We start from the raw sequence: 12,352 nt of genomic DNA, 5'->3' as shown, positions 1-12,352 counted from the left end.
TGAGTAGGTTTTTTGGTAAAGACTGTAGGTTTTCCTATGTACACTATCATGTCATTTGTGATGATGACAGTTTTATTTCTTCCTTTCCATTTGGATGTGTTTTATTTCTTTTTCTTGTCTGATCGCTGTGGCTAGAACTTCCAGTACTACGTTGAATAAGAGTGGTGTCCCCTTATCTTGTTCCTGATCTTAATGGGAAAGCTTTTAGTTTTTACCCATTGAGTGTAATTTTGGCTGTAGGTTTCTTGTATATAGCTTTTATTATGTTGAGGTATGCTACCTCTATTCCCATTTTGCTGAGTGTTTTTATCATAAATGGCTGCTGGATTTTATCAAATGCTTTTCAGAATCTATTGATATGATTATGAGTTTTGTCCTTCATTTTGCTTATGTGGTATATAACGTTTATTGATTTATGAATATTGCGCCATCCTCACATCCCTGGGATGAATCTCACTTGATTATGGTGTATGATCTTCCTAATGGATTGCTGAATTTGAATTGCCAATATTTTGTTGAGGATTTTAGCATCTATGTTCATCAGAGATATCGGTCTGTAGTTTTCTGTCTTTGTCATCTTTATCTGGCTTTGGAATTAGGATGGCACCAGCCTCATAAAAAGAGTTTGGGAGTCTTCTTTCCTCTTGAATTTTTTGGAATAGTTTGAGAAGGATATGAGTCAGTTCTTCCTTCAATGTTCAGAATAATTCACCTGTGAAGCCTTCCAGTTCAGGGCTTTTGTGCGCTGGGAGTCTTCTACTTCATGTTTAAAAAAATATGAACATTTTTTTTTGAAACATTGCCAAAGGGCCCCTGGGGGACAAAACTGCCCCAAACATTTGATGTTTTTTACTAAGAGAAAATGCGGTTGCAACCAAGCACCCTTGTTTCAAACAGCTAATTTCCACTCAGCTCCAGGATAGAAAAAGAAAATCTTAAATAAAAGAAATCTTTAACATTGTTCCCTTTCTGCTGTGAAGAGCAATGCATTTCTAAGATGACTCCAATTTTTTTAACAAATTGACAGAGAAATCACATTTGATTTACTTTCATTTCAGATCCCAATTTTAAGGAGTAGTGGATGTGCTGAATGAAGCAATAATTCTGGAGTAGGTGGTCACTGTGATTGATTTAGGAGACATTTGCCAAGACAAAGACAAAGTAGACTGAATATCTACCCAGACTAAAATCTATCACGAAGTATATTCCACAAAAAGTACTTATAAGCATCATGTTGCTGCAAGACACAACTATAGGGAAAAAAATCATGATTTAAGAAATTCATTTAAAAAAACAAACAACAGGCCAGAGCTGATTTGAAAGGATATTCCTAAATTCACACAGATGCAGGATAGACCATAATGAAAGAGATTATTTTGATTTGACAATCTAAATATAAATCAAGCTCTAATTAAAAACATTTATAAAAAATTTTATTGGCTAGAAAACTAAAAAAAGTATGTGAAATATTTACTTCATAGGTACTCCTATTTTTTACCCAAAATACATCACCACTAATATGAAATGGCCTAATTAATGTTTTTGCTGACAGTGTTACTCTAAAAGCCTACTTTTTTTTCATGCAATGACACAATTTGCTGGTAGAAAGAAATGTAGCTATTATAACAAGTTGCATAATGGTTTGGCAAACTGAGGTAGGAATAGTGCAAGGACAACTCCCATACTGTTAGAAAATGAAGATGATATTAGAGTAACACGAAAGTTAGTGACATTTTACTCCTGAGTTTCATCCAAATCCTGAAACTATCATTTAAGCCTGCTGTCCATTGCTTGGGTTCTCCAGTTTTTACATAAGATGCTTAATCTAGACCTTACAGAGGCTTGACACTTCCACTGCAGCACACACTCATAGGCTCATAAAGACGACAGGACACATGCGGCATCACCACAATGCCCAATCTTCCTACCCAGTTTGTGGGTGGAGCCAATATTCAATTTGTCACTCTGCTGTTTCCTCTTGTCTTTACTCAGCGTGAGTATTTTACTCAGATGAGATTGTTCTCAACCTGCTCAACCTTTGCTTCCCCTCTCCCACTGCAAAGATCAACAGCACTTAAAGTATCCTTGTTTGGATTATTCTTCACCCCAGCTGCACAAAGCCTTCCTTCATATCACAGCTTTCTAGGATCTTATTTTTGTTGTTTTTACTCACATAGCCAGCCCTTGACCATTCCAATAAAAGCTGTGATATTATGTCTAGGTAGGGTTTCAGTATTTCCTAACATGAAGAATTAGACATTTGGAGGAATATTGGAAAAAGGGAAAGGAACATTCTCACCTAAAAATACAAATAGTTGACTTATTTTGTAAAAGAAACCATGAGAACCTATTATATATGTTTCATAATGTCGACAGGATTTGGTTCATAACCTCAGCACTTTTCCCTTATATCAGTGTTAAAATGAAAGAATACAGAATTTAGGAACTAGAACAGATTTCGTAGATTATCTAAATCAGAGATTCTCAGCATGGGCACCACTGATGTTTTGGGGCCAACCCTTTGTTGGGAAGACCTGTGCTGTGCCACAGGATGTTTGTGGCACCTCTGGTGTCTTCCTACTGAATACTAGAAGCACCACCCACCTAGTTGTGACAATCAGAAATGCCTCCAGACATTGCCAAAGGGCCCCCGGGGGACAAAACTGCCCCATACCTGAGAACCACTGCTCTTTGCCATGGATGCACATTGAATTCACAGGACAGAGGTACGGGAGGAGGTGGTCAAAATCATACGTAGGGGTATCAAAGAAAGTAAGATAAAGGTCTCTGAAAGGCTGAATCTCCACAGCAGAAAGAACAGTGTCTGTTCTGTTTGTGTAGGTACTAGTACGACAAGAATGATGGAGACGTTATTACACTGCTCGCACGTTGTGAAAATATTTGCATGTGACGTATAAGATGTGATGAACAGTCGTAAGGACTGAATGCTTGTGTTCCCCAAGACCTCTCAATGGGATGGCCAGAGGAGGGGGGGCCCCCCTGAGTGGGAAGAGTGCTTTATAAGAGTCACAGAGAGCTGGTCTGCTGTCTCTGCTCTCTGCCATGGGACAACACAAACTGCGAAGTCTGCAACCTGGACGCGGCTCCCGCCAGAGCCCAACCCTGCTGGCACCCGGGCCTCAGACTCCCAGTCTCCAGCCTGTGAGAAGTAAACTTCTGTGGTTTACATGCTACCCAGTCTGCCGTAGTCACAGCGGCTAAGACAGCATCACGAAGCCAGAAAACTATCAGATTAGCCGTGGTACAATTTAGAACTTGCTGACCTATGGGTGTTGGCTAGAGAGCCTGTAATCATACTAAGTAGTAGGTTTATACCTTTCGTGAGCTGTACTGTCATCCTTACCTTTTTTTCATAATTAGAAGACAAATCTCTTCTCAAATCCCATATTTATTAGCTGTAAATATGGGTGGGGCAAGTTACTTCATTTCTCTGAGCTTTTCCCAATTTGTAAAATTCAAATGACAATATAACTCACAAGGATATTTTTAAATGTTTAAATGACATTTGGTGTGCACAGAGCTCAGTGAATGATTAATATATTATTACAATGTTACATAATATACAATAATATATTAATAGAGCTCAGTTAAAATATTATTAATAAATAATAATGGCTATAACTATTATTAATTATTAAAGTTGTGGTAAAATTCATCTTATAAAACCTGAATCCTTTGCTTTTGAAGTTGTTTTATATACAAAGCTGGCAAAAAATCTTTTTTCTAACCTGACAATTAATGGCAGCATAACAGAAGAGTCAAAGTTTCAAAATAAAAGTTTTCTGGTATCTCATACAAGTTCAGAGATTGTCTCACATGGTCCCCTTGTGCTAGCTAATTTCTTATTTAACTTGACATGGTGTATGTGTCTTCTGGATGGCAAGAATCCTTATTGGAAATCTTTTATTTTATACTTGTTTTCCAATATCAACAAAAATGAGAATTGCCCTGGCTGGTGTGGCTTAGTGAATTGGGCGTAGGCCTGTGAACCAGGGGTTCGCCAGTTCGATTCCCAGTCAGGGCACATGCCTGGGTTGCAGGCCAGGTCCTTAGTGGGCAACACGTGAGAGGCAACCACACACGGATGTTTTTCTCCTTCTCTTTCTCCCTCCCGCCCCCTCTATCTAAAAATAAACAAATAAAATATTTTTAAAAATGAGCATTATAACTATCGATCTCAGAGCCTGTATAATTTACACTTCTTGGATACCCAGAGAGCTTTGCTAATTTAGGAAGAAATTTCACCAGCCATCTAACAATTAAAGAAACATGTGGGCATTGCAAAAAGCCCTTAAAAACATAAGCTATTCCTTCCAAAACTCTAACTTGGGATGACTAGATCATCCCAAGTCTTGGGATGGCTAACTACTGCCACAGTGCTGGGCTCCAGGAAGCCTGGCTCCGGCATAGCATCTTCCTGTGTGTGTGCGTATTCTTCTTTCTGCTGGACAATACCAGTTAGCTACTCATTTCTATTTTTTAACATTTGCGAATAACACGTGTGCCATCATAACTATCCCTGGACCACTTGAACTTTCCATCGTGGTTGCAGTGTGCAATGGCAGCACCTACCAGTACAGTGTTTGACTGTGTCAGTGGTTAAGAACCTCTTCACCACGAGATAAGCAGAGCCGGGGTCAGCTAATGAACTCCACCGAAGCACCTGCTCCAGCACGTTCTCTGTGTAGTGAAGAGGGCGCTCTGCAAAAAACAAAACCAAATCAAATACACTAAGATATCTTTTCATGTAATTATCAAATTTTTAAAATCCACTTACAATGATCTGTATGCAACGAGAGTAAGCACAGCCTATGTTACACAGTAACAGCGCTAAGACTACATAAAAGAGACCCTAACACCTAGAAGATCGTCAAGTATATAATAAAAATTATTATATAAATTAATCTGTGCAGGAACATTTGGTTTCTGCTCAACCATTTTGAAAAATTCACAGATGGTATCCTTTAGATAAAATTTCAGAAATAATGCTACCCATCTGCACAACAAATCAGCATCTTACACTATCTTCTTTTGAATTTAGCTAACATTCTGGTTTGCTAAAGGAAACCTGCCTATCTCCATATGCAATTAAATAATTATTAAAAGAAACAGCAAAATTACTTTTGTCCAGTACCGACTAATAACAAATTAACCCTAAAGATTACCATATTATGATTTCTAATCAATAGTAGTAAACATTATAGTAGTATTATACAGTATTATAGCTGATATTCTTATAATCAATTAATATAAAATCATATTTACAGAGAACATATGAAAATAATAATATACATAGATTAACTAAATATACATTATTAGTGAAAACATCAATCAGAAACATTATATGTCAATCTTATATATTAACTGTTGATACAACAGGCCAAAAACAAGAAGTTAACGAAATCTTAAAGATTTTTCCTTGATACTCATCTGTATACATTTTGTTTTAAGCAATCATATTTTCAAATGCATCAGAAGCTTTAGGCACAGTGTTAACTAAAAACAGATTTTACAATTACAATCAAAGTTTTTGCTAATCAAAATATGTCAATCATTTAATAAAATGTTACAACAGAAGCATATGCTGGGAAAAAGGAAATTCAGCCCTTCCCACAGCACACCGAAGGCAGCATAACCGAACGGCAAAAACAGCAGCTGTCACGGGAAGATGGCAGTGCGGCCTTCCCAGTGGCATCGCTAAATGTGTGTCCATCCACCTCTTCTAAACCCTTCAAAGTGGAAAGCGCGTAGCACGTGAGCTTTTCATTTTTGGTTAGAGTAGGAATGCTCACGACAAACAAGCAAGAATCTGTCGGTATATCACAGTCACACACAAGCCATACTTTAATTGGTAATAAAGTCACAAATAAAGACCACCAAATACATCATATCCTTCTGAACACCAGTCTCCCCTGCTATGACCGCAGCATTCCAGAACATACCAACAATCCCAGTCCACGAAAGAAAACAAACGTTCTGCTTCCAGTGTAAATAACCAGACTTTTGTTTACTATTCAGTACAATGTAATGCAGTCCTGCACTTTGTGTTTATTAATGATGATGGCAATTCTAAGTAAATGAAAGAGTAAGAGCAGCCAGGGCATACATCTTAAAGATATATCTCCCTTGTGCTTACACACACATTCCTGTACACAGTAGAGTGTTCAGCACATATATAACAGATGCTCAATAAATACTCAAGTGAAGAAGTACCTTATGAATTTCTACGGTGGTCTATAATTAACAGAAAATAAATGTAAGTGGATCAGCAGACAAAATATAATTCTTTGTAAAACTAGAGAAAAATCTTTTGTACTATATAAGTCTTGTTTTCTTCAAATAATTTTGTAAAGAGTTTGGCAAAGTTCATAATTGCCCATACTTTGCCAAAGCTATAATTCGCTTATTGATTAACCCATAAATTGGCTGTCTTCTATTAATGGACATTGGGATTCAAGTTAACTGTTTTTAAAAATAAAACTAATTCTTATTTGAAGTACTAGCCACAGTAATCAGATTAAAAAAAAAAGACACTGAAATTAGAAAGGAAAAAGTAAAACTCACTATTTTCAGATGACATGATATGCAAAACCCTAAAGACTCCACCAAAAAAATCTATTAGAATAAATGAATTCAGCAAAGTTGCAGGATACAAAATTAATATACAGAAATTTGTGGTGTTTCTATACACAACTAATTATCAGAAAGAGAAATAAAATAATGCCATTTGCAACTCCATCAAAAAGAATAAAATATCATGTAATAAATTTAAACAGTAAGACACTGGAGACAGAAACTAAAGAAGACTAATATAATAAATGGAACGGTATACAGCGTTCATGAACTGACAGACCTAGTGTTGTGAAAATGTCCACACTACCCAAAGCAATCTCCAGCGTCAGTGTGATTCCTATCAAAATACCAATGGTATGTTTCACTGAATGTAGAACAGTGGGGACAGACTCACTGACGGAGAGCAGATGACAGCTAGTGGGGGGGCAGTTAGGGAGTGGAGGGACTGAGCAAAAAGGAAAAAGGACTGTGGACATGGGCAACAGTATGGTGATTGCTGTGGGGAGGGGAAATAAGGGGATTAAATGGCAATGGAAAAAAATGCAATAACAATTAATTTTTTAAAAAAACAAAGAAAAATAATCCTCAAATCTATATGGAAGTACAAAGGACCCAAACAGCCAACGCACTCTTGAGAAAGGAGAACAAAGTTGGAGGTCTCATGCCTCTGGATTTCAGCCTACATTACAAAGCTGTAATCGTCAAACAGTATGGCACTAGAACACAGACACGAAGATTGACGGCACGGAGCAGGAAGCCCAGGAATCAACCCATGCCTATGTGGTTAATTAACCTGAGACAATGGGTGGAGGAGTATGCAAGGGGGAAAAGACAGTCACTTCAATAAACAGTGCTGGGAAAACACGACAGATGAATGCAAAAAAAAAATTAAGCTGGACCATGTTCTTACACCATATACAAAAATAAACTCAAAATGGATTAAAGACTTACATGTAACACCTGAAACCATAAAACTCCTAAAAGACAACATTGGCCATAAAGTCTTTGAGGTCAGTCTTAGAAATATTGTTTTTACATGTCTCCTAGGAAAAGGGCAATAACAGCAAAAATAAACAAATGGGACCATATCAAACTAAAATGTTTTTGCACAGCAAAGGAAACTATCAACAAAATGAGAAGGCAACTTGCTGAAAGGAAGAAGATATTTGCAAATCATATATCTAATAAAGGGTTGATATCCAAAATATATAAAGTGCTCATACAACTCAGCATCAAAAAAAATTTTTTTAATGTGCAGAGTACCTGAACAGACATTTTTCCAAAAAAGACATATGGATGGCCAACAGATGCAGGAAAGGATGCCCAACATTACTAATCCTCAGGGAAATGCAAATCAAAACCACAATAAGATATCACTCCACACCTGTCATAGTGGCTATTAGAGAAGAGACAACAAATAACAAGTATTAGTATTAGGATGGGAAGAAAAGGGAAACCTGTGCACTGTTGGTAGGCATATAGGTTGATGCAGCCACCATGGAAATCAGTAGAGAACCCGGAAACTCCACTTCTGGATATTTATCCAAAGAAAACGAGAACACTAACTCTGAGAAAGACAGGCGCACCCCCGTGTTCACTGCAGCACTGTATGCGACAGCCAAGATACGGAACCGGCCTAAGTGTCCATCAGTTCATGAAAGGATAAAGTAGAGTGGTATACACAGTGGAATACTTCTCAGCCGTAAAAAGGAATGAAATCTTGCCATTTATGGCAACAGGGAAGAACCTAGAGGGCATTACGTGAGTGAAATAAGTCAGAAAGAGTCAGATGAATGCTGTATGATTGGAACTTATGTGTGGAATCTAAAAACAAAATAAAAGGAACAAACAAAACAGAAACAGACTCACAGATACAGAGAAAAAATGATAGTTTCTGGGGGTGGGGGGAGGGAGAGGTAGTGTGGAGAAGGGCAAAAAAGGTAAAGGGGATTAAGAGGTACAAACTTTTAGTTATAAGGTAAGTCATGGGGATGTAACATACAGCACAGAAAACACACTCAATAATATCATAAAGAAACTAATTATAGAATCAGCACTATCTTTACATTTCATGTTATATAATTCTTCTTTCTACTGCTTGCAAACTCAAGGATACTACTGATCTTATTAACAGTTGCTGTTTCTGGAATAACAACTATGTATCAGACATTATGTATTCTGGATACTTTACATCAGTTATCACTTTTAATTCTCACAATACTCTTCATGAACTATTGCTGTTACTCATATTTACATGCCAGGGAACCCAAGGATCAGGGACACTTAGCCACCTGCCCAAAGTGAAACAGCCGGCGCAAGTGAAAAGCAGAGGTCTGAACCTCAGATCTATCCGACTGCACAGCCCCAATCTTTGCGACACTCAGCTTCACTTAGGTAAGTATGGAAGCCCACACAGGATCACTTCCTCACATGTAATTTTTGGGGAAAAAGTGTCAAGTCACAAAGACTTTTTTGTGAGGACTGAACAAGGTGACATAAGCCATGTGAAAAACGACGTCAGTTCACACCTGCCCTGCTCCCCTTTCCTTCTCCGTAGTGAGAAGGTGGTAGGAAGCAACAGCACGGTGGTTCCAACATCCTGCACTGAAGGAAACGGATGGTACTGCCCCTGGCTTGGGGGTAAGAATGATACTCTTCACTGGAAAACAGCATCTGGGTTGAAAAAGCCTGCCCTTCTTTATTACAAGATGAAACTGGTAAGGAGAATCCCCAATATTCGACTGTTTACAGTAAAGAGGGTCCCCCATACAGGCAGGGACTATGGTGACAGCTCTCCAGTGTGCTAACTTGCCCTGAAGTACATCACAGCTGATAGACAGGCAAGTGCAGATTTGCAAAAAATTCATCCAGCGTGTTTTTCACATCAGTCTCATAGTACCAAATGCTTTAGGAGAACAAAAACCCTGGGGATTCATGTTCCTGCATAAAAACAGACCTGAAAAATGGGATGAAAAGATAAATGTTTATTATACTGTCAAATGCTATAATTATAAAAAAGGGCACTAACATCCACCATAAGAAAGAAATAACAGGCAGAAAAAAACTGAGTTATTAAACATTGCTGGAATATAAGTTCCTACAAATGTATTTTTTATTTATAGTTACATTTACAACCACATAGATTACGTGGTACGTAAGCCATTTGGCATTAGGGCCTCATGAAAAATAAATCACTCATTTGTGTACTATCTACAGCACGAAAACAGCCGAACAGTCAGTGTAGTTACTTGAGAACAGGTTATGGAGGTGGCTGTTTAGCCAGGTAAGTCACATTATTAATAGTTTAAAATAATGTGCACAGAAGAATCCCTGGCCTCCTGTGTTAAAAAGAGATCTATCCATTTTCCACTTGAAATTATAGGTATTGTCATTAAATTTCTGGCAGTAATAACACAGGAGTTCCTGAGACAACTGGGACTTGCCCAATAATTAAATCCTTGGTGCCAGGCTTAGAGCTGGGCATGGCTTTCTCCACCCTGCCCCTGTAATTAGAGGGTGGCAGCACTTCCTGTGTCCATCAGGAGAAGGGCTGGGAAGACTCCTAGTGGAAAATGAACACATCTTCTCTATCAGCACAGCTATGAGGAAGAATCAATAAAACAGTGCATTATGATATTGCTGCATAGAAAGTGTTTCACAAACTTGAACTTCCCGTGAAAAAGCTCACTTAAAAGCTTACCAGAGGCCCCTTGGGTAGCTACTATCTTTCAGTATGTCAAGGACCTACAGGACATGGGGCTACAGCAGCATAGGACAGGTTCAGTTTTAAGGTGAGGAATTAAAATAACAGCTTACTTTAGAAAGACTAGCTCTTGATGAAGGTAATAGCCTCTCCTAGGGTAGGTTTCAGCTTGTCTAAATGATTGATAGCAGTGGGTCAAGGATGCCAGGCATCTTTCAAAGGATGAGACAAAGACTTCTCTACCCAGTACAAATTTCAAATGTCCCACTAAACATTCATTTAGAGGGAAAATGTACTTTAAAATTTACTGAGCCTAGAATCTAACTCAGCTTTGTACATAGAAATTCTCAAAATATCTCATAAGGTTTTAATATGATGTATTTTTTCTACAAATCTGACAAGTATAAAAGCCAAAACAGATCATGCTTGGTCAGAACTTTCTAAGAATTGTTCAGCATTTTCCAGGGTCTGAATGTTTGCACCCCACAAATTCCTAGGTTGAAACCTAGTCCCCAGTACGATGATATGAGGAAGCACCTCTGAAGGCAGAGCCCTCACAAACGGGGTTAGCGCCCTTATGACCCCACAAAGCTCCCTTCCCCCACATGAGAAGAGAGAGGAGAGACAGCCCTCTGTGAACTGGCAAGCTGGCTCTCTCACCAGGCACTGAATCTGCCAGCACCTTGATCTTGGACTTCTCAGCCTCCGGGACTGAGAGAAATAAATTTCTGCTGTTTATAAGCCACCCAGTCTATGGAATTCTGTGACAGCAGCCCAACTGGACTAAGACACCATGTCACCAATAAGGGCAATGCTCCCAGGGATGGCAAGTCACAAACGGACGTCTTCTATCTGTTTGCAGTTGTAGCTGTCACATCCATGGTGATTCCACTCAGCTGTGAGAATCTATTTTCATTATCTCTGGCCACAGGAGTGTGCCACTACTGTGTGTTACATTACATAACTTCCTTTTACTCATTCTACATTGTAATTAAGGTATTATGTTTATGTTTTAAAAATGAGTATAATAGATTGTCTCAAGAGAGCAAAGGGGCCCTGACTGGTGTGGCTCAGGGGACTGAGTGCCGGCCTGCGAACCAAAGGGTTGCCGGTTCAATTTCTAGTGAGGGCACATGACTGGGTTGCAGGTCGGGTCCCAGTAGAGGGTGCACGAGAGGCAACCATGCATTGATGTTTCTCTCCCTCTCTTCCCCCCTCCCTTCCTCTCTCTCTAGAAATAAATCTTTAAAAAAAGAGAGAGCAAAGGGAATATTACAAAGTATTATACAAAGAAGGCAGAGGATAGGACAGGGTAGAAAACTACTGCTTTAAAATTTACAGACACCTAAAATAAAACCCAGCACTTCTGGTTAATTTATGCATCCATTTATTTATTTATCTTTGGTTACTTGCATACTTGGAGGGTTTATATTTACATCGGAAAAAGCACCAATTCCCTGCTGACATTTTTCTATCAACTACAATCTTGTGACTACCAACACCTTGACTTTTATCTTCTTTTTATATTTCACTTTATCTTCCCTGCGTGTTCCCAGCAATAAAGCTTTTACCATTTCAGAAGGTCAGGTGGAGCCACTGTGCCGCCTGCGTCCGGAAGCCAGCACAGTCACAGGCCCCTCGTGGCAGCCCCTCGCTTTGTTCCTCTAAAAGCTGTGAAAACCATCTTTGTTTTCTCTGTGGCGTTTCTACTTGAACAGTTGACCGAACATCAAAATCATGACAGATTTGAATTCTTAACTCCATCAAATGTATTCTTTCTTGATGTACGTGGGGTGTTCCTTTGATTATATAGGAGGTATTCAGAAATCAAAACTACTTGAGGTCTTGTAGTCTTTTCATCATTTCAACATGATAACTTTGTGTTAATTACAACCAAAACCAAACCAAAACAACAAAAAACCCACCCCAATTCAACCTTACCATCTGTGATATGCCCATCGTCGCACGCAAGCTTAAAATCAGTCATTTTCAGGGTAAGCATCCCTTCATTTTCTCAGATGAAACTTAAAAACAATGTTCCCAAGTATGTTATGA

The 12,352-nt window shown here is 38.6% G+C and overlaps 1 protein-coding gene across 6 annotated transcripts in view; it reads right to left on the bottom strand.

Annotated features, from left to right (window-relative positions):
* ARAP2 (ArfGAP with RhoGAP domain, ankyrin repeat and PH domain 2) overlaps positions 1-12,352 on the bottom strand; it is a 158,690-nt gene that overhangs the window by 22,283 nt on the left and 124,055 nt on the right. For all 6 annotated transcript variants that reach the window (XM_045182758.3, XM_071221308.1, XM_053922423.2 and 3 more), the window contains one exon: positions 4,594-4,722. In XM_045182758.3, coding sequence (XP_045038693.2) covers positions 4,594-4,722 — 129 coding nt within the window. The remainder of the gene's footprint in view (positions 1-4,593; positions 4,723-12,352) is intronic.

Source organism: Desmodus rotundus, chromosome 4 (assembly GCF_022682495.2).
Source record: "Desmodus rotundus isolate HL8 chromosome 4, HLdesRot8A.1, whole genome shotgun sequence".
Lineage (NCBI taxonomy): Eukaryota > Metazoa > Chordata > Mammalia > Chiroptera > Phyllostomidae > Desmodus > Desmodus rotundus.
The sequence above is the reverse complement of the archived record's forward strand: the minus strand, read 5'-3'. Positions and strand labels throughout refer to the sequence as shown.